The sequence below is a fragment of the Ambystoma mexicanum genome, chromosome 8 (genome assembly GCF_040938575.1).
Source record: "Ambystoma mexicanum isolate Mex_15411 chromosome 8, UKY_AmexF1_1, whole genome shotgun sequence".
In the NCBI taxonomy this organism is placed as follows: domain Eukaryota; kingdom Metazoa; phylum Chordata; class Amphibia; order Caudata; family Ambystomatidae; genus Ambystoma; species Ambystoma mexicanum.
The window spans coordinates 733,444,049-733,466,222 of NC_090929.1; the positions used below are offsets into that span (position 1 = coordinate 733,444,049).

The following is a 22,174-nucleotide window of genomic DNA, read 5'->3' on the forward strand; positions in this document are numbered from 1 at the left end:
ACCTCGTCTAAGGTGATGTGCAGGGGTCGGGAGACGGACTGGACCGGGCCCCAAATCTGGCTTGTCTGACTCGCAGAAGTATCCTTCTGTAGGTGAAAATAGGGGATTAACTGTCTGCGGGGTAATGCAATCGGCCTCCCACTTACCCCTCTCACCCTCCTCAAAACCCTTCTGTGCTTCCCCGTAGCGTCTCACCTTAGGGTCTGGAAGGACGAGCTCTCCATCCTGCTTCTGATGCAGGGGCGCGTTGGTATCCAGTTACTTCACTGGATTTTCGGATTGGTGAGAACCAAACTTGCTTGGCTTCCAGGTAAGTTTTTGATAAGTGGTTCCCCTTGTGTCCATGCATTAATGTTCTAATGCTAGTGTCTTTTTCCCCATAGGGGCCGGGGTACGGAATGCCGGGGAACAGGCACCGACCCGAGATGAGAGGTGAAATCCTTGTGGAAATCAGGTAAGTCTTTAATGAGCATCTTGGTAATGTCTTTTCATTCGCTCATTAACGCTGATGCCTTTTTCCCTTTAGGGGCCGGGGTCCGAAAATGCCTGGATGCGGCGCGGACCCGAAACGAAAAGGGAATGACCCAGCAGGTAAGTCTTAACATGGAGATTTAGCTTCCCTTTTCCCTTCTTTCTCTCACCTTCGTTATTGTCTTTTTCTCCCTAGGCACTGGGGCGCGACTGTGAATCCGAATGGTCGCTGCAGAACATGGAAGCGCCCTGTAAGATGAGTAGAATGAGGCGCTGCAGTGATCGATGTGATGTGCTTTTAAAAATAAATGTCTTTCTTTTCAGGATCGTCGGCGAAATGTCTCCGGGATGCAGATTTAGCAGGTAAGGCCTTTTCTTCTTCTGTTCTCTTGTTCCCTTCCTTTGCAGGTGATTCAGGAAGCTGGCAGGCGTGGCAGAAGTCAGGATGCAGGAGCAGACACGGTGAGCGTCCAGCTGCTAGATGCAGAACAATGCGAAGCACGTGTGTCTGATCGGGTGTGGTTTAAATAGCCTTGGAAGAAGTTCCTAGAATGTATCCTTCCCCCGACCACGCCCGGGTGGTAAATGAGTCCCACAGGTAAAGTAGTTCCTTTCAGGCCTCAAGGAGGCCGGGGTTCTGCAGCATGGTCTGCATCAGGTAAGTGCACCCAAACACTTTCATAATGAGCCTGGCGCCTATGGCGCCAGGACTGACGTTTTCTATGAGCCTGGCGCCATAGGCGCCAGGACACTGTCCAAAGGGCCCCTATAAGGGGTTGCTGGGACCTTCCCAGGGGTCTTGATGTCCGCTTTCGGGGACGCAGGGCCTGAGCCGGCTCCCCTGGAGCGGGCATCGTGACAGCATTCCCCCCCAAGGCCCCTCCCAAGGTTGTTCCCTCCGGGGGTTTTGGTTTGTCTGGGAAGAGTCGGTGGAATTTCCTGACTAATCGAGGTGCATGCACATGGTCACTGGGTTCCCACGACCTCTCCTGAGGTCCGTAACCCTTCCAATCAATTAGGTAGAAAAGCTTTGACCTAAACATTTTTGAATCTAAAATGTTCCTCACTTCGAATTCGGGTTCCCCATCTATTTGAATAGGTTCTGGAGGTTTGAGTAGTCGGGTTCCGGGTACCACTGGTTTCAGAAGTGACACATGAAAAACAGGGTGAATTCGCATATTAGCTGGTAAATCAAGTTTAACCGCTACTGGGTTAATTATTGCCGTAATAGAATAAGGTCCCAGATATTTTGGGTTAAAAGTTCGGGGCCCTTTTGAGCGGTAAATGTCCGGTAGCTAACCACACTTGATCCCCAATCTGATACGGAGGTGCTTCACTCCGATGTAGGTCAGCATTCTCATTGTATTTTCTCTTGGCTTGTTGTAAATGCGTGGTTGCCTCTTTGAAGGCTCGGGTAATGGTAGAATGCAGATGTTCTACTGCGGGCACTCTGAGGTTCTGAGGTGAGTCGAGGTTTGAGGTTCGAGGGTGATGTCCAAACAAGGTATAAAAAGGACTATGGCCAGTTCCAGAGTGTACCGAATTATTATATGCGTATTCGGCTATCCAAAGAATGTCTTTCCAGTTGCTTTCAGATTGCTGTAACATACACCGTAAGTATTGCTCAAGGGTCTGATTTGTCCTCTCGGTCTGACCATCGGTCTGAGGGTGGTGACTGGTCGATAATCCTACGTCGATTTGTGCCATTTGACAACATTTGCGCCAGAAGTGGGAAATGAATTGGCTTCCCCGGTCAGAGATTAGTATAGATGGGAATCCATGTAGCCGAACAATATTTTAGAGGAATTCTTTGGCTAGGACAGAAGCTGAAGGTAAACCTTTCAAAGGAATGAAGTGGGCCATTTTGGAAAACAAATCCACAATTACCAGAATGGTATTGTATCCCGAACAAGGAGGCAGGTCCGTAATAAAATCCATTGATAGGATGTGCCAGGGTGCTGGCGGTACGTCGAGAGGTTGGAGGAGACCGGCTGGTCTTTTCTTTTGACCTTTATTTTGGGCGCAAACAGCACAGGACATCACAAAAGATTTAACATCTTTTCGCCAAGAGGGCCACCGGAATTGTCGTTTCACCTTTTCCATTGTCTTGGCAATAACCGGGGTGTCCCTCTATTAATGTATCATGATAACCGGAAATAACTAGTTCGTGTAAATCCTTGTGTGGCAGGAATAAGCGTCCTTGGTAATAAGGTAAACCATTATCTATGGTAAAGTCTGATCCCTTTTGTATCCAATCTTGTAGGACTGTAGGGTCCAGGAATTGTTTCACTCTGACTTGAATGTCTTCAAGCGTCTGTAACGAAGTCATGCCTAGAATTCTCTGTTCGGGAATTATTGGTACTGGTTCTGAGTTTGTATCAGGTTCTCCCATTCCAATTCGGGATAAGGCGTCTGCTTTGCCGTTCTTGCAGCCAGGTCGATAGGTAATCACAAAATCAAATTCAGCGAAAAACAAAGCCCATCGGAGCTGCCGTGATGACTGAGCCTTGGCGGTTTTCAAATACTGTAAATTCCGATGATCAGTGATCACTGTGATGGTATGTCGAGCGCCAAGCAGGTAATGCCGCCAGGCTTTAAAAGAGAACTTTATGGCTAACAGTTCTTTGTCAGTGATTGCATAATTAATCTCTGGTGCCGAGAATTTTCTGGACCAAAATGCTACGGGATGCAGTTGGTTGGTTTCAGGATCTTTTTGAGACAGTACTGCTCCCATGGCTAGGCTGGATGCGTCAGTTTCGACGACATACGGGAGATCTGTACGTGGGTGTTTCAATATAGGTGCGGAGGTAAACTTAGCTTTTAAATCCTGGAAGGCCTGCTCGGCTTCTTCAGACCATTCAAAACGTTTATTTTTCCTCAAGAGTGCAGTAATGGGTTGTACTATGCGTGGAAATTCCGGGATAAACCTGCGATAGAAATTGGCAAAGCCGAGCATGCTTTGAACCTCTTTTACAGAGCTAGGTGATGGCCATTTGAGGATGGCATCCACTTTTCTTGAGTCCATTCGGACTCCTTTGGGTGTCAGGATGAAACCGAGAAACTCAACTTCTGTGGTATGGAAAACACATTTCTCCAGTTTAGTCTTTTCTTTTGACCTTTATTTTGGCGCAAACAGCACAGGACATCACAAAAGATTTAACATCTTTTCGCCAAGAGGGCCACCAGAATTGTCGTTTCACCTTTTCCATTGTCTTGGCAATACCGGGGTGTCCCTCTATTAATGTATCATGATAACCGGAAATAACTAGTTCGTGTAAATCCTTGTGTGGCAGGAATAAGCGTCCTTGGTAATAAGGTAAACCATTATCTATGGTAAAGTCTGATCCCTTTTGTATCCAATCTTGTAGGACTGTAGGGTCCAGGAATTGTTTCACTCTGATTTGAATGTCTTCAAGTGTCTGTAACGAAGTCATGCCTAGAATTCTCTGTTCGGGAATTATTGGTACTGGTTCTGAGTTTGTATCAGGTTCTCCCATTCCAATTCGGGATAAGGCGTCTGCTTTGCCGTTCTTGCAGCCAGGTCGATAGGTAATCACGAAATCAAATTCAGCGAAAAACAAAGCCCATCGGAGCTGCCGTGATGACTGAGCCTTGGCGGTTTTCAAATACTGTAAATTCCGATGATCAGTGATCACTGTGATGGTATGTCGAGCGCCAAGCAGGTAATGCCGCCAGGCTTTAAAAGAGAACTTTATGGCTAACAGTTCTTTGTCAGTGATTGCATAATTAATCTCTGGTGCCGAGAATTTTCTGGACCAAAATGCTACGGGATGCAGTTGGTTGGTTTCAGGATCTTTTTGAGACAGTACTGCTCCCATGGCTAGGCTGGATGCGTCAGTTTCGACGACATACGGGAGATCTGTACGTGGGTGTTTCAATATAGGTGCAGAGGTAAACTTAGCTTTTAAATCCTGGAAGGCCTGCTCGGCTTCTTCAGACCATTCAAAACGTTTATTTTTCCTCAAGAGTGCAGTAATGGGTTGTACTATGCGTGGAAATTCCGGGATAAACCTGCGATAGAAATTGGCAAAGCCGAGCATGCTTTGAACCTCTTTTACAGAGCTAGGTGATGGCCATTTGAGGATGGCATCCACTTTTCTTGAGTCCATTCGGACTCCTTTGGGTGTCAGGATGAAACCGAGAAACTCAACTTCTGTGGTATGGAAAACACATTTCTCCAGTTTAGTCTTTTCTTTTGACCTTTATTTTGGGCGCAAACACCACAGGACATCACAAAAGATTTAACATCTTTTTGCCAAGAGGGCCACCAGAATTGTCGTTTCACCTTTTCCATTGTCTTGGCAATACCGGGGTGTCCCTCTATTAATGTATCATGATAACCGGAAATAACTAGTTCGTGTAAATCCTTGTGTGGCAGGAATAAGCGGCCTTGGTAATAAGGTAAACCATTATCTATGGCAAATAGTTTGTGTTGGCGCAGTTTTTCCAGAACTGCCCTAACGTGTTTTCTATGATCAGATTCCGAAGAAGAGTACACTAGAATGTCATCGATATAGACGGCAACACAAACATCGATGAGTTCCCGAAGGACATCATTCATGAAGAATTGGAAGGCAGCAGGCGCATTGCACAACCCGAAGGGCATTACCTGGTATTCGAATAATCCATACTTAGTACGGAAGGCTGTTTTCCATTCGTCGCCTTCTTTTACTCGCACCAGATGATATGCCCCCCGGAGGTGTAACTTGGTGTATATGCAAGCGTCCTTTACCTGGTCAAGGAGTTCAGGGATCAGAGGCAGAGGATAACGGTTTTTAACCGTTATCTGATTCAATGCGCGGTAATCGATACAAGTTCTGAGGTCGCCTTCCTTTTTAGGCACGAAGAACAAAGCCGAGGGTGCCAGGGACTTTGACGGGCGAATAAAACCATTGGCGAGGTATTGATCCAAATATTGTCTCAGATGCAGGTTCTCAGGTTCGGTAAGGGCATAAATCCTGCTACAAGGGGGTTGTGCACCGGGCACCATATCGATTTGGCAATCGTACGATCGATGAGGAGGTAACGTGTTGGCCTGTTCCTTTTGGAAGACGTCCTGAAAGTCTTGGTATTCCGGAGGCAATTGCATGGAGGCAGAGGTTACAGATGCTAGATTAATCTTCAGGTTTTCTGGATAACAGGTTTGTGCACAATCCGGGAAGGTTATTCTCTTAGCTCGCCAATCAATTCGAGGATTATGTGTCTCTAACCAAGAAATTCCAAGAATAACCTGAAACTGTGGGGCCTTGATTACATCAAACACAACTGCCTCCCGATGGCCGTCGGGACCAATAAGAGTCACCTCAGTAGTGGAATGCGTTACCGGTCCAGAGGCAATTTCAGTTCCATCTACTGTGGTGATGACGTCTTTGCTGGTTTTAGGACGGAGAGGGAGGTTAATCCTGGAGACCAACTCACGGTCCACATAATTTCCAATGGCCCCGCTATCGATGTATGCCTTTATTCCATGCAACTGCTTAGGCTGTTCTGGATCTACGAGAACCATTGGCACTATGAAATGCGAGGTCTGAGAGTTAGTTTTCAAGCTCGAAAAGCGGACCCCTACGCTTGTCGGGCTGAGTCGTTTCCCGAAACAGAGTTTTCAAGGTTTTTATCAGCGGCCCCTACCGCCTTTCGGGGCGGTTTTGCCGGGCAATCTCGTAGAAAGTGTCCAGAGTTCCCACAATAAAGACATAACTTTAATTGCCGCCTCCTTTCACGTTCCTTTTGAGTTAGAGGTCCTTTAACCCCACCAATTTGCATAGGCTCTGAGACATCAACTCCCTTGGGGTTAGCGTGAGTCTTGACCAACACCCGGGTCTCAAACCTGGACCGATCTGCTTTTCTGTTCTGGAGACTGTGATCCAATTGGACCACTAAGTCTATGTATACTGTGCATTCTCGGGGCAGATTTACAACTTGGGCCAGGACATCTTTAAGTTCTCCACATAAACCTCGATAAAATAACGTGATTCTCTTATCCTCTGGCCACCCAGTTTCTACAATTAGTCTATTAAAGGTTGCAATGTAGGATAGGAGATCCTGATTGCCCTGTTGCAGGAATAGAAGTTCATCATCCAGAGTCTGCCCCTGAGAGTGTCGAGCAAATAACCTTTCCATGGTTGCTTGAAATCCTTGAAAATCTTGGAGAATCGGATCATCCTGAGTAACCAATGGAACTGACCAATCGGCAGCGCAGCCGCTGAGATATGACAATACAAAGGCTACTTTGGTCTGATCATTAGGGAAGGCCCCAGGCCTGCATAGGAAGTGCAAACGACACTGATTCATGAATACGGCAAATCGTTTGGGGTCCCCAGCAAAGCGTTTGGGTGGGGCCAGCGGCATGTTTCCAGGTAGATTAATATGCACAGGGTTACTGGGAACCACAGGAGCGGGGTTCCCTCCGGAACCGGGTAGAGGAGTTTGTCCAGCTTGACTTTGCAAAAGCTGTCTGGCCAGGTCATCAGTTCTTTCCTTTGATATTATTAATTCCCTCTTGAGGGCATTAGTCTCTTGACGAGCGGCATGTACTTCGGCCCGTAATTCCCCCAGTAATTGGGCCAACTGATCAGTCTCAGAAGTTTCTATATCGCCTGGGTGGGAATTTGTAGGAAGGCTTTGCGTTCTGTAACGCTCACCTGACTCCCACGGAGGCGCTGGCCTGGTTCGCGCTGTTGTGACATCGTCTAAGGTGATGCGCAGGGGTCGGGAGACGGACTGGATCGGCCCCAAATCTGGCTTGTCTGACTCGTAGAAGTATCCTTCTGTAGGTGAAAATAGGGGGTTAACTGTCTGCGGGGTAATGCAATCGGCCTCCCACTTACCCCTCTCACCCTCCTCAAAACCCTTCTGCGCTTCCCTGTAGCGTCTCACCTTAGGGTCTGGAAGGACAAGCTCTCCGTCCTGCTTCTGATGCAGGGGCGCGTTGGTATCCAGTTACTTCACTGGATTTTCGGATTGGTGAGAACCAAACTTGCTTGGCTTCCAGGTAAGTTTTTGATAAGTGGTTCCCCTTGTGTCCATGCATTAATGTTCTAATGCTAGTGTCTTTTTCCCCATAGGAGCCGGGGTACGGAATGCCGGGGAACAGGCACCGACCCGAGATGAGAGGTGAAATCCTTGTGGAAATCAGGTAAGTCTTTAATGAGCGTCTTGGTAATGTCTTTTCATTCGCTCATTAACGCTGATGTCTTTTTCCCCTTAGGGGCCGGGGTCCGACAATGCCTGGATGCGGCGCGGACCCGAAACGAAAAGGGAATGACCCAGCAGGTAAGTCTTAACATGGAGATTTAGCTTCCCTTTTCCCTTCTTTCTCTCACCTTCGTTATTGTCTTTTTCTCCCTAGGCGCTGGGGCGCGACTGTGAATCCGGATGGTCGCTGCAGAACATGCAAGCGCCCTGTAAGATGAGTAGAATGAGGCGCTGCAGCGATCGATGTGATGTGCTTTTAAAAATAAATGTCTTCCTTTTCAGGATCGTCGGCGAAATGTCTCCGGGATGCAGATTTAGCAGGTAAGGCCTTTTCCTTCTTCTGTTCTCTTGTTCCCTTCCTTTGCAGGTGATTCAGGAAGCTGGCAGGCGTGGCAGAAGTCAGGATGCAGGAGCAGACACGGTGAGCGTCCAGCTGCTAGATGCAGAACAACGCGAAGCACGTCTGGCTGATCGGGTGTGGTTTAAATAGCCTTGGAAGAAGTTCCTAGAATGTGTCCTTACTCCAATCAGGTATGTATCCTTCCCAGACCACGGCCGGGTGGTAAATGAGCCCCACAGGTAAAGTAGTTCCTTTCAGGCCTCAAGGAGGCCGGGGTTCTGCAGCATGGTCTGCATCAGGTAAGTGCCCCCAAGCACTTTCATAATGAGCCTGGCACCTATGGCGCCAGGACTGACGTTTTCTATGAGCCTGGCGCCATAGGCGCCAGGACACTGTCCAAAGGGCCCCTATAAGGGGTTGCTGGGACCTTCCCCGGGGACTTGATGTCCGCTTTCGGGGACGCAGGGCCTGAGCCGGCTCCCCAGGAGCGGGCATCGTGACACCCGCCTCTGGCAGCCATCCTCAGATTTTTACCGCACGTTCAAGTGTTGGGAGTCCTCGTGCTGTAGCTCTCGAGCTTTAGCTGCGTTTTCACATTTTTTCAGGAGATTTTTCTCATTTTTCGGTTAAATAGAGCCTCAAGCTCCACCGTTTCTACATCCGATCAACGGGGATCCGTTTCGGAGTTTTCTACGCCCCTCAAGGGTGAAGATTTCATCGAGTTAAGCTTTTGGAGGATTCCAGAAGTTCCGAGGCCTACCCCGGACATGGCCCAGGAGAAAGGAAGCTTGACGCCCGGAAAGCTGTTCAGGACCTGCCCTGGATGCCAGCTTCAGACTGTTTTCAAGGAGGATGAGCATTCGTTATGCCTCTACTGTCTCCTTGAGGACAAGACGCACACGGAGAAGGACTGTGCGTTTTGTGGGAACATGTCGGAGCGGACCATGAAGGATCGCCACCTCCGTCTCGCCAACTGGCTGGAAGGGAAAAGCCCATCAGGCGAGAAGAAAAAGAAGTCTGAGCGGTCTTCTAAGTCCTGTGAGGGCGCCCCGGCGACGAGGGCCCAATAAAAGGCTAAACACCGCTAGTCCGTGGGCACCAGGAGCGCCGAACGGTCGGGCTCCTTGGCTGCTAGGCAGGGCCCATCCTCCCCGGCGCCATCAACCACGAGCCAACGCTCTGGCTCGGGTAAGAGGAAGTCCGAGAACCCAGCAAAGCTTCTGGAGAGGCCCCAGTCGATCTCGAAGATTCCGGCAGAGGGGGAGCGAAGCTCGGACCCTCCCCGCAAGGTGAAGGCCCCAGGCATACAGAAGGTGACGATGGCCTTTATTCACTGTGCTAAGACCTCGATTGAGGATGTCGCCGTGGCCCTGGCTCAGCCTGTGGAGGCTACACCAGTGGAGGCGACCTCAGGACCCAGAGTCTCCCTGCCACCGCGGAGGGAGTCGTCTTTCAGCCCCTTTGAGAAGACCCCCACAAAGTCCTCGATGGAAAAGATGGGGAAGGGGCTGGTGGCCATCGTGGATACAGACACGACCTCTGAAGGAGAGCTCATTGAAGTCGTGGAAGAGGCCCAGCCCATCGGGAGGGATCCCGACGAGGGCGACAATGAGAGCGACAGTGTCGCCGACGAGGCTCCTCAAGAGCCCTCGCGCCTGTCGTTTCCGGCGCCACAGGACACTACGGCGGCCATTATGTCAGCGATTCAGTCCTTATGCTTGGAGATAAGGACAAGGTTGCCCCTCCGCCCGACGGAGGAACCGGAGCCAGGACCTTCGGAAAGTCCACCGCATAAGAGGAGGACGCCGCATCCTACGCCACCTCTCCCACCTCTACGGCCTGCTCTACCTTCCCCCCGGTCTACTACCCACGGAGATGATACAGGCAGGCACGGACACGGCTACGACGGGTACAGATGACGACGGAGGCGACGACGGGATGTGTCCCCCGTCGCCCCCTGCTCGGGCGTCCCCGCCCGACGAGATTGGATCCTTTCATGCCATGATTTCCAGGGCATCCGAGCTCTTCCAGCTCTGCCCAGAAGAGAAGAAGAAGGAAGGGTTCCTTTACCAACGGCGCGAGGCTAAAAGGAAGACGGTCCTCGCCGTACCGCTTCTTGATGACATCTGGGATGAGGGGCTCGCTCTCCTCAAGAACCCTGCCACGCCGCCGGCAAAGAGGGACCGGTACGAGAAGAAGTACCGGGTCCCCGACGATGCCTCCTTGTGCCTTCGGGCGCAACCTACCCCGGATTCGGTCGTCTCAGCGGCGGCAAAGAAGAAAGCTGGGGGGGCATCGGCCTCGACATCAACTTCCCCGCCGGACGGCGAGGGCAGGTAGCTGGACACGATGGGACGACAGATCATCTCATCCGCAGCGACGACTATCAAGGCGGCCAACGCCCTGGCTATCGTAGCCCGCTACGACAAGGAGTTGTGGTTCAAAGTGGCCCCTCTGTTGGACTTCCTTCCGGACGCCAAAAGGGCTGAGGCCCTTGAAATCCTACAGGAAGGTGAGATTGCTTCGGACCACGCCATCACGGTGGCAACGGACATCGGTGACACCGGTTTCCGACAGTTGGGCAACAGCGTTTGCTTGAGACGACGAGGATGGCTCAAGGCCACGGATTTGCACCAGGACGTACAAACCAAGGTTTTGGACATGCCCTCCGACGGGAACCTGTTCGGGAAGGCAGTTGATGAGTCCCTTCAGGCCATCAAGACAGACACAGACTGCCCGGGCACTGGGAGTGCTCCAACGACGACGGCCGTCCTTTCGGAGCTCCGGAGGCAGACAAGGTGCCTCCAAGGGATCCGGCAGTGGCTCCTCCACGTACCGCCAAGCGGCAAGATCTTCGTCCCAGGGGACGCGGCAAGTCAGGTGGTTCCCGTCGTCGACAGGGAGGTCAAGGAGACAAGGTGGACTCCAAACAAGATTGAACCGACCGTGGGGTCGGGCCCCCGCCGAAGCACCCCAGTGAGAGGCCGGCTGGCGAGGTTCGTCAGCATGTTGGAGTCCATCTCCACTGACCGTTGGGTGCTGGATGCCCTGGCCCAAGGGCACGCCCTTGAGTTTCAGAAGAAGTGCCCTCGCGTTCCACCCGTGGCCAGGAAGGAAAATCACGTCCCTCAACTACTGTTGGAAGTAAGGGCGATGCTCAAGAAGGGTTCCATCGAACTCGTCCTAAAGAGGATGCGCCCCTTACAAGAGTTCCTCGACGCCCGCTGGGTCCAGTCGACGGGCAGCTTCGAGGACAGGATCCCTCTCAGCGAGACGTTCCGTCAGGGGATCCGGTGGTGGGGTAACCGCTCCCATCTGTCGGCGGGCACAGACTTTCAGACCCCAGCTCACCAGGTGACGGTGACGACGGATGTCTCCCTGGAAGGTTGGGGAGCGTGCTCCGGAGATCTTCACGCGAGAGGCCTTTGGCTCCCGGAAGAGAAGTCACTCCACATCAACATCTTGGAGCTCCACACAGTGTTCTGGGCCCTCAGGTCCTTTCTTCCGTCCCTCAAGGGCAAGGTGGTGAGGATCTTCACCGACAACACCACCACGATGTTCTACATCCAGAAGCAGGGCGGAACCAGGCCCTGGCCCTATCCAAGGAAGCCCAGGATCTGTGGAATTTGGCCGTCGCCCAGCGGATGTTTCTGGTGCCTCTTCATCTGGCAGGAATAAAAAACACGATCGCCGACTCACTCAGCAGGGAGCTGCGCTCGTGCCATGAGTGGGAACTATGCCAGTACCATGTGGATCGACTCTTCCGACGATGGAGCAAACCCCAAATCGATCTCTTCGCGACGGCGATGAATTAGTGCCGGAGGTTCGCCAGCAGGTTCCCCCAGCCGAGGAGCATGGGCGATGCTTTCTCGTTCCCCTCGGACGGCCTATTTCTTTATGCATTCCCTCCGCTGCCGTTGCTGCTCCGGCTCATCAACCAGCTCAAGAGGTCCCGGTGCAGGATGATCCTCATCGCACCGGCGTGGCCGAGACAGATCTGGTTCCCGGACCTTCTGGACTTGTCAACGTCCACACCAGTCAAGCTGCCGACGGACGCAGACCTTCTCTCCAGAGGAGGCGGCGCCATTCTTCACCACAACCCAGAGTCGCCGAACTTGGAGGCCTGGCTCCTGCAGCACTAGAGTTTGGAGGGTACAACATCCCGGCCGTCTGCAGAGAGGTTCTTGCAAAGGCCAGGGCGTCCTCAACTCTCAAGTGCTACGGACATAAATGGAAGAGGTTCTCTGTCTGGTGCTGTGCACAGAAGATTAACCCTCTGCGGATTACGGCCCCTCAAGTACTGCCGTACCTACTGTCGCTGGCCAAAGCTGGACTGGCTCACGCCTCCATCAAAATACATCTGCCAGCAATCTCCCGAAATACCAGGACTATGGGACGGGCGTCCTTGTGGTCGCATCGCCTGGTGAAAGAGTTCATGAAGGGACTATTCCAATCATTCCTGCCGGTGAAGGCTCCTGCCCCGGCGTGGGAGCTTAATGTGGTGCTGACCAGGCAGGCTCATGGGGGCCCCATTCGAGCCTATGCATTCGGCGCCTTTGAAGTTCCTGTCATGGAAGACAGCTTTCCTCGTGGCCATCACCTCCGCACGACGAGTGGGAGAGATCCAGGCTCTATCTTGCAAGCCTCCATACTTGACTTTTCATGACATGAGGGTGGTGCTGAGGACGCACCCCTCCTTTATGCCCAAGGTGCCGTCGGACTTCCACCTCAACGAGCCCTTGGTGTTGCCAGTTTTCTTCCCGTCACCTTTGTCGCTGGCCGAGAGGACTTTGCACTCGCTGGATGTAGCTAGAGCGCTGAAGTTCTACGTGGAGCGCACAAAGAGTTTTCGGAAGACGTCACAGCTGTTTGTGAACTTTGGGACTGTGAATCAAGGGAAGGCTCTCTCGAAGACTCCCATTTCCAGATGGCTCTCCGGCTGCATCATGCACTGTCACCGGTTGGCAAACCGACCGCTGCCCGGCCGTCCGAGAGCCCATTCGACCAGAGCGATCGCTGCTACCACGGCGCTCCTGTCTGGTGTGCCCCTGCTGGACATCTGCAGGGCTGCGACGTGGAGGTCGACGCACACCTTCACAAGATTCTACTGCGTCGATCGGGACTCCAGGGAGGAGTCCAGGGTCGGCCAAGCGGTGCTACGCAACCTGTTCGCCTAAGGTGAGCCTGGTGAGGAGGTAAGAGATGCTTAATGTGGAGTTGTTGTATTGCTTAATGTTGAGCCTGTTGCCACCTCCCGTGGTAGTGCATGTGTGTACTGCTATGTATTCTCTTATTCATGAGCATGTGAATCCATGCCAGACCCCATGCTGGAGAAGGAACAAGTTACTTACCTGTAACTGTTCTCCAGCATGGGTCTGGTATGGATTCACATGCGAACCCTCCCGCCTACCCCTCTGCGGCTCTTCACTTGGTCATACTGCCACTTTAGGCGGGGCTTAGGGAGAGGGCAGTCATTGGCTAGGGGCAGTATGACCCAGAGACCAGTGATTGGTTACTACTAAGAAAGACAGATCAGAAACGAAACTGATACTGATTTTTTTTCTATACCGAGGATTCCCGGCCTGACGACGGGGAATATTCATGAGCATGTGAATCCATGCCAGGCCCATGCTGGAGAACAACAGTTACAGGTAAGTAACTTGTTCCTTCTCCCAGTTTCTGGGAGGTATTTTGCAACAGAGGGTGGCAATAGTATTTACATGCATGGCCAATGAGGGGGTCACAGAGGCTGGGCTACCCCCTTCCTCCCTGCCAGGGTCATGACACTGTTAAAAATGTGCAATACATTATTAAGTTATTTTCATTTCTAAATGGGAAGACAACATTGCAGCATAGTGAAATACATATTTATTTACCTATTCCACTTTGTACTTCAGTCATATCGTCTTTGTGAAAATACAATTCTCTTTCTATTATTTTATTCTTTGACTTCTGCCCTTCTTTGTTATTCCTTTAAAGATTAGTCTGCCAATTTTTATCTGAATGAGTGTGACCTTGTACGTTTGTATTATTGTATTGTTTTTATTGTTTATGTAAAGTATTAAATTAATTAATAAAGTCTTGGGGCGGGCCCGGTGAGCTGAGCAACACGACACAGGCACGTGGAAGGCAGCTCAACAAGATGGCCGCCGCGCCAGAAAATCCAGACATCCAGCTGACACCCCTCCAGGGAAGGCAGGTGGAGGACTGTGTGTCGAGGTGGTACTGGTGTTAACCAGGTATGTGGCCTATGGTTTATCCTTCCTTTGCCAAGGCAGGTTCCCGCTGCGTCCATATGGGCAGAGCACGCAACGGCTCCAGCAGCCGCCCGCTACCCCGTCAATATCGCCTACCACCAATCCAGCTTGTGAGGACAGGTTCTTTGAAAAGTTCCTCGGGCTCATGAAATCTCCACAGATGGGGGTCATCCTCAGGGATTCCATCATGGGCTTGCTCCCTCTAATTGTCCCGCCGCGCCTCAGGCCCCAGTACAGGCTGCTCCGGTCCCTGTTCAGCCTCCGCAGCCTCCGGCTCCGGTCCCCGTACCGCAGCCCCCGGCTCCTTACACTCCCCCTCCGGTGCCAGACCCTCCAGATCCGCAGGTGGACACAGATGAGGAGGAAGACCCCGACATGCCATCTTCAGCCAAAGCCTTCCATCAATAACTGGCAGAGTACTTGGGCTTTTCTCAGCCCGAGGTCGAGCAACCAGCAGAGGGGGTCCTCACAGAAGTCCTCACGCTACGTCCCGTTGCCAGAATGGGGATCCTGATGTAGAAGAACGTGCTCAATCCCCACTCAGCCCAACCGGTCAATAAACGCCTGGATGCCAAGGACAGGCAGATGGAGGGGGATACACTCTTGTTATCGGCCCATCCTCCGCCACACTCCTCGGTGATCGCTGTGGCATCACTTTACTCCAAGCCTCAGTCGTCCTCAGCCGCCTCCTCTGCAGCGCTGCTACGCAAGGAGCAGAAGATCTTGGAGGCGTACGGGAAGAAGCTGTATTCCAACGCGTCCTTGCACCTGCGTCAAGCCAACGCAGATGCCATGCTGGCATCCGTTAACCAGAGGCTCTGGCGGGAAATTGCGGATTTCCTCACAGAGCTTCCAGCGCAGAGCCAATCACGATTCAAGGTGGGATTGGCATAGGCCAAGATCGTGGCACAGGACATCATGGAGTCCTCTGTGGCCCACATTGACACCTCTGGCCGTGCCATCTGTATTGCCACGGACATGAGAAGAACGGTCTGGCTCCGTGCTATGAAATTCAACCCAAATGTCCAGGAACGCATACTGGACCTTCCGTTTGAAGGGGGTGACCTCTTCCACTCCGCAACGGACGAGGAGCTGGATAAAAAGAAAAACGGCTCTCAAACGGCCAAGTCTTTATCCATTCTTACAAAGACCATTCCCAAACCGTACACCGATTCGCAGCAACGCTCTGAGAAGGGGCGTACATGCAGAGGTTTCCGCGGCTTCCAAGAGTGGAGGTCCAGGCAGCCTGACCGTTCGCCGTCCCAGCATCGGTGCAAACAACAAAAAAGGGGGGTAAGGGCTTTTTTCTATCCTCCTCCGCAGCAGCCTCGGAGGGAAAGAAGGCATGACACGCCCCTCCGGATCCACGTGTCTCCAGTGGGGGGCTGGCTTGCTCTCATGTACATTTCTGGTGCCAGAATTTTGCGGACCCCTGGATACTCTCTGTAGTCTCTTCGGGGTACTGCCTCCCTATCCTAGCCTCTCCTCCCCTCGCACAGGTTGGGACCGCAACTCTTTTGGCGGAGATCCGGTTGCTCGTCGAGAGCCAGGCAGTGGAGTAAGACCCAGCCTCCAAATGAGGCTTGGGCTTTTACTTCAGGATTTTCGCCATTCAGAAAAAGAACCAGGCGGGCCTGAGAGTTGTGCTGGACCTTTCCACCCTCAACCTCTCCCTACCTCTGCTAAAATTCAAGATGGTTACGCCAGCTTTGATAGCAGAGACTGTGCAAGGGAGACTGGATCTGCTCCTTGGACCAGAAGGACGCGTATCTACACGTCCCGATTTGGCAGCCTTATTGTTCCCTTCTACGATTCAGGATCATGGGCTACCATTTTCAATACAAGGTGCTGCCTTTCGGCCTCAACTCGGCCCCCAAGGTCTTTACCAGGCTGATGAACACGGTGGCGGCCCTCCTCGGGTCGCAAGGCCACCACATTTACCCGTACCTGTTAGGCAAAGTTTGAATGCACTACCCTCTGGAAACACTACAAACAACTATGACTACGGGTATAGGCAACCCAACCTTTGGTATAAACTTGTACTGCACAGTTTTGGTAGCGTGTTGAGCAGCCAGGCTCATCTCAAGAGGGGAAATGTAAGCTGTAGTGGAGTTGCACAAAGATTCACAGTTACAGGTATTCAAATAAACTCTGACACTCAAGGTTTCTTGCATAAACAATTATTAATTTACTTATCAGTCAGTTATAAAGCCTTCCTCAGAAGGGAGCAATAGAATAGTAACACAAATATACTTCAATACTGTAAACTTTGAATTTCTGAATCAGACAAGACCCTTTTGGGATGGCCCACAGACACAACCTACACCCACAGGTGACTTCAGTAACAAGGCTGCTGGGGGTATTAATATCTTACTGTTGGCATTCAGAACACTATTTAAAAGTTGGTGAAAGGCAAAGGTTATTAGAACACAAGAGACTACAAATATTCTTAAGCAGTGCATATTCTTTTAGAGTTCACTAGAAGAGTCATTCAATTCAATAGGCTAAGCCAAAGTCAATGCGCAAAAGTCTTGGATAGGATAAAGCACTTCTGGTAAGTAAATGGAAAAGTCTTTGCACAGGTTCTTAGGAGTCTTTGATGAAAAGAAGAATCAAATGTAGGACCACAAGCTGATTAGACTTGAGTTGTGGAAGTTACAAGCACTTCTACTGTAAGAGGTAAGTTCTCTTAGACTTGTTTTACAGTACCTTGGTAAAGAAGAAAAGCTGCAGCTGATGACTTCTGTTCCTGTGCAGCTCTGCAGATCTCACTGTTTCTGGGCCCCAGTCGTGGGGACAAGAGGGAAGACGTCGGGGGACTCCTGCAATGCACTGGCACTGTCAAAACCCGCAACCAGCAAACTTCACATTCAGTGGCTGTTTTGCGTTTCAGCTACCGCAAATAGCAACAACGCGGTTCCTGGCTGTCAAGGTGGACTGTCCTTGCTTCTGGGGCCCGCACTCTGCTGAGGGGGCTCAGGCTTGGTCAGTCCTGCTTCGTGGGAGTCTGGAGGATCTTCCAAAAGCTTTAGGCCAGCTAAAAAGTAACACCCACAATCTGGTGTCCCTCTCCCTGGCTATATGGTTTCCTGCAGCAACTCTGAGGAAATTCAACCAGCTCCGAGATGGGTGTCCAGGTGGATTACTTTGGAGTTGATTGGTCCCACCAACTCAAAAGGAGAAGTCGTCCTTGCAGAGGCTTCTCTGTTGATGCAAACCTGGCGTTTCAGCACTGCAGCAGGGCTTCACCGGGCAAACCAGCGGTCCAGGAGTTGCAGCAGGTCTCCTCTTCAAGCTCTTCTTCGGTTCCTTCGTCCAGTGGTCGACTCTGCCTTCTAAGCCAAAAGACTTGCATTTTATCCAATTCTCTCCCATTCATTTCAGCTTAGCTGTCACTCACCCAGCAGGGTGGCTGTCCTTGCCGGACAGTCAGCCAGCACATCACCACATAGTGCTTTGGGTCTCCTAGGAGACTAAGCACAGGGAGTTTCGGGCACCTCCCTCGCTTCCTGCCTACCCCATACACTCTGGAGCCAGAGACAGGTTTCACTCTTGAAGCCCACCAAAGGAGAAATGAACTAAGAGACCAAACCTGGTTTGGCGCACATAGAAAATCTCTAGAAGGACCTTTCCACAAAGACATGGCGAAAAAAGATGATGGGGACACATAAAATTTAAAAGTTCAAAGTTGAGCAAAAGAACTGGAGGTCTCGAAGGTGGGAGGAATTAGCACATTTTTGAGAATTCTCCCTGACACCTGGACGACTGACTCGTCAGGGCTACATCTCTGGAAGCAGTGCACCCACCATACCTCCCATGCTCTTATGAACACACTGCACAAGCTGGGTTTTTCACTCAACCTCAAGAAGTCACTGTTGACACTGACCTTCTTGGGCCTCATTTGGGACACATACTCCGAGAAAGTTTTTCCCTCAGAGGACAAGATCACGGCACTCAAGAGAGCCACGGCGCACATCCTCAGGAGAGAAGTGACCTCGGCCTGGTGGTACCAACACCTACTGGGTCTCATGGCAGCAGTCCTCTTGGCCGTACCCCGCACGAGACTCAGGATGAGGAGGATACAGCTGCACTTTGCAGCATCCTGGAACCAGAAACGTGGCCATCAGTCAGAGATGATCAACATTCCACTATCACTTCACGCAGACCTCACATGGTGGTCAGGGGACTGCAACCTGAGGATGGGCAAGCCTTTCCGGCAACCTACACCACCGGTCACCATCACCACATACTCCTCTCTTGAGGATTGGGGGGGCCACTGGACGACCACTGCGTCCATGGCACCTGGACCCGGCTGGAGTAGGAGTAGCACATCAATTGGCTGGAATTGAAGGCCATCTGGCTGGTGCTCACAACCTTTCTCCCGGTCATCGAGGGCAAGGTTTTCCTCATTCAGACAGACAACTCGACCAGCATGTTCTATATAAACTATATAAACAAGCATGGAGGTATCAGATCTCTCCACCACCCCGCCCCCACCACTATGCAGGCTGGCAGTCAGCATGCGGGAATGGACCCTGGAGAACAACCTCTTCCTCACGGCGGTCCACCTGCTGGGGGAATCCAATCTGAAGGCAGACAGGCTCAGCAGACTGGGCACGGACAACTACGAGTGGCAGTTGAACGACCTAGTGCTGCAGGAGATCTTTCACAAATGGGGCCACCCCCCGGTGGACCTCTTTGCCTTCCGGGACAACAAGAAGTGGTAACTGTTCGCCTCCTGGCAGGGTCAGGGCCCGGGCTCCCTGGGCGATGCCTATCAGATCAGGTGGGATGGACTGACCGCATACACCTTTCCACCCTCTCCCCTGATTCACAGGGTGTGATGTGCAAGATCAAGGATTCTCGCCTCCTCAGCATCATCCTAATAGCTCCTTGGTGGCCAGCTAGGTCATGGTTTTCGGAGCTGGTCAGCCTCTCGGAGAGGCCTCCCATGCGCCTGCCGATGAGCCCAGCACATCTTCTGGCACAACAGGGGGGCAGGGTCATCCACCCCGTACCAAAGAAATTAGCCCTCACAGAGTTGTTCCTGAACAGGTCACGCTAGGACATCTCAGCCTCTTTAAAGCTAATCTATAGATCATACAGGTCGCCAGGAGCAATTCTTCCAGGGCCCAGTATAAGAGCAAGTGGACCAGGTTCTGCCACTGGGTAGACTCTAAGGGCATTAACCCTCTGGCATTTTCCCTCTTTTTCGGCGAATCTCGCCCATTCAGGCATGCAGGTGGACACTTGCCATTGGGGCTTACAGAAACTCTGAGGAGGAGAGCTTGTCCTCCTCCAACCCAATTGTCAAGAAACATTTGACGGGTCTCGCCAGCCTCTCCCCACCCATCAAGAAGCCACACACTGTGTGGGACCTCAACATAGTCTTAGGTGGCCTGGCGCACAAACCATTCGAACCAATGACGTCAGCAGACATCAGGCTGGTCATCATTAAGACGGCCATGCTGGTCGCCCTCACATCGGCTCGCAGAATCGGTGAAATTCAGGCGCTGCTCGCCTCAGAGCCATACACTAAGTTTCACAAGGACATGGTAGTCCTGCGGACGCACCCAACGTTCCTGCCTAAGGTGCCTTCCACTTTCAATCTGAAATTGCGCTGCCCATGTTTTTTGCCGAGGTCAAAGATGAGGCGCAGAGGTTCTGCAGTGCCTTGACGTCAGTTGTGCACTGAAATTCTACTTGGACAGGAGGAAGAAGCTTCTGCGAGTCTCACGCTCTATTCATCACCTTTGGAGGTTTAAGACCGGGGTATCATACATCCACGGCCTCCATAACTCAGTGGATGGTCTTGGCCATCAAAGAAGCCTACGAGGGACAGCATAAATCATTGCCGGCCCACATGCATGTCCACGCGGTCAGGGCCAAGGCAACGGTCATCGCTTTCCAGCGTCTTGTCCCCTGGAAAGTCATAAGCAGGGCAGCCACATGGGCCACCCCTTCGGCTTTCTGCAAGCACTCCTGTTTGGATGCCGGCTTTAGATCAGACGCGGCTTTCGAACAGGCGGTTCTTAGGAACCTGTCTCCTCTCCACCCTGGGTCTACACTCAGTTGTAATCACCCATGAAGTATGGAGGAAAGGGGACGGGAAGTAAGAGTAATTATAAATTAATCACCGTATTGACTAAGGTTAGTCATTAGTCCCATTTCCTCCATACGTCCCATCAGCCTGCCCCCTAATAAAACTGTTGTCATTAGGCAATGTTAATTGTATTGTCGACGTGTCTATGGGGACTAAGGTGTGGCGCCGCAGGGCGGAGTCAGGGCAGTGCATGCTTCCAGGACTGCACCCCCCGCGCCTCTAAATTTAAAGGGGAAGAAGGTTTTTTCTGGTGAAAAAGGTTCCATTTCCCTTCCCTCGAGAGGGACGCCCGTGCAGTATGGAGGAAAGGGTTCTAAGAGTATGTTAGTCACTACAGTGAGTAACTTATAATATTTTTAACATAATTCACATTTATCTTTATATGTAAATGGTCCTATATTTTAAATAAAACATGTTTTGAATATGACACTTTTCTGTATGATGCTCTGATGCAGTCGGCTTGCAAAATGCCAATGAATAGATGTTTTAATGTAAGGACTCAACCAGTGATACAACACAAACCTAAGTGAGGCCTGTTTATTTTGTTGTTACAGGTGGTGATCATGTGCTGAATGCCTCATCTGTACTTGCTGCAAAAGACAAAAATAAATCACCAACACCAAAGACTGATAATGTTTCTAAATTGCTTACCAATTCTGGCTTGTTTGATGATGAGGATGACTTCTTTGTTGAACCTAAAACGAAAGAAATCAATTCAGGTACACACTTTTCTGTTTCACTACCCATGGCAGCATGTCAAGTCCACCAACATCTTCTTCTAATCTGCTCTGCCACACCAGTAGAGCAAATAATATCATTTGGGAACATCTTGATTTTAAGTACCATGAACCCTTAACATTTAAATGCTTGTTCTCCAGCATGGGGTCTTGCATGTATTCAGATGCTCATGAATATTCTCAGGCGTCAGGCTGAGAATCCTCTGTAAAAAAAAAAAAGAATTTTCGCTTTGAACTGAAAATTGCTAGTCTCCTCCACAACCAATTATTGTCCTTTGGGTAATACTGTCCCCAACCAATGACACTCATCGTTCTAAGCTCCACTCCTGGTGGCCATCTTCTGATAGTTACAACATGTTTCAGTGTTGGGAGTCCTCTCACTTCGCTCCTAGAGATTTGTGACTTTTTTGCTATTTTTGGATAGCTTTTCGATTCGTTTTCTTCAGCCTTTTACTCCTCGAAGGTTGCGCATTGACTACCGACAGCAGGTACGTTGTCGGCGAAGATCGTGATTCCATCGTTGGATCTTCGGACTGTGAGCTCGGTGGGCCCAGGCTTGTGCTTACTTCTCAACTCGACGATGTCCGACGTGGGCAAGAGCAGTCTCTTCAGGGCCTGCGAGTCCTGTGGCCTGAAGAACGTTTGTGTCATGGATCGGCACTTAAGTGCCTTTATTGTCTCTACCCAGACCACGGCAAAGACTGGTGCGAGATCTGCCATGGCTTCCGGGCGTGGTCACACCTCGTCAAGGACCGGCAGTTCTCATGTGTGTGCTCTCTCTGACAAAGAGGTCCAGGTCCTTTGAGGATGCTCCTTCCTAAGGGGATCCAAATGAAGACGAAACATAACACATCTGCTCCCATGTAGCTCACCACTGCTGTGGGATCTGGGTCAGGTAAGGGGTTGCTCCCTTTCACCGGCACAGTCGACAGCTAGCCTACCGTCTGGTGGGTTGCTTTCCGCAAGGAAGTCCCCAACTCCTTCCAAACAAGTCTTTTCCAAGCACAAGTTTTTGCAGGCGAGCCCTGCAGGAGGCCCATTGGCAACTCCC

General features: G+C 51.2%; 1 protein-coding gene across 5 annotated transcripts in view; it reads left to right on the forward strand.

The window, feature by feature from the left end:
* The window catches only part of WASHC2C (WASH complex subunit 2C), a 2,476,852-nt gene that overhangs the window by 1,072,306 nt on the left and 1,382,372 nt on the right, over positions 1-22,174 (forward strand). For 4 of the 5 annotated variants that reach the window (XM_069610545.1, XM_069610544.1, XM_069610547.1 and 1 more), the window contains one exon: positions 20,941-21,105. The exons of the other annotated variant lie outside the window; for it this stretch is intronic. In XM_069610545.1, coding sequence (XP_069466646.1) covers positions 20,941-21,105 — 165 coding nt within the window. The remainder of the gene's footprint in view (positions 1-20,940; positions 21,106-22,174) is intronic. 5 annotated transcript variants of the gene reach the window in all.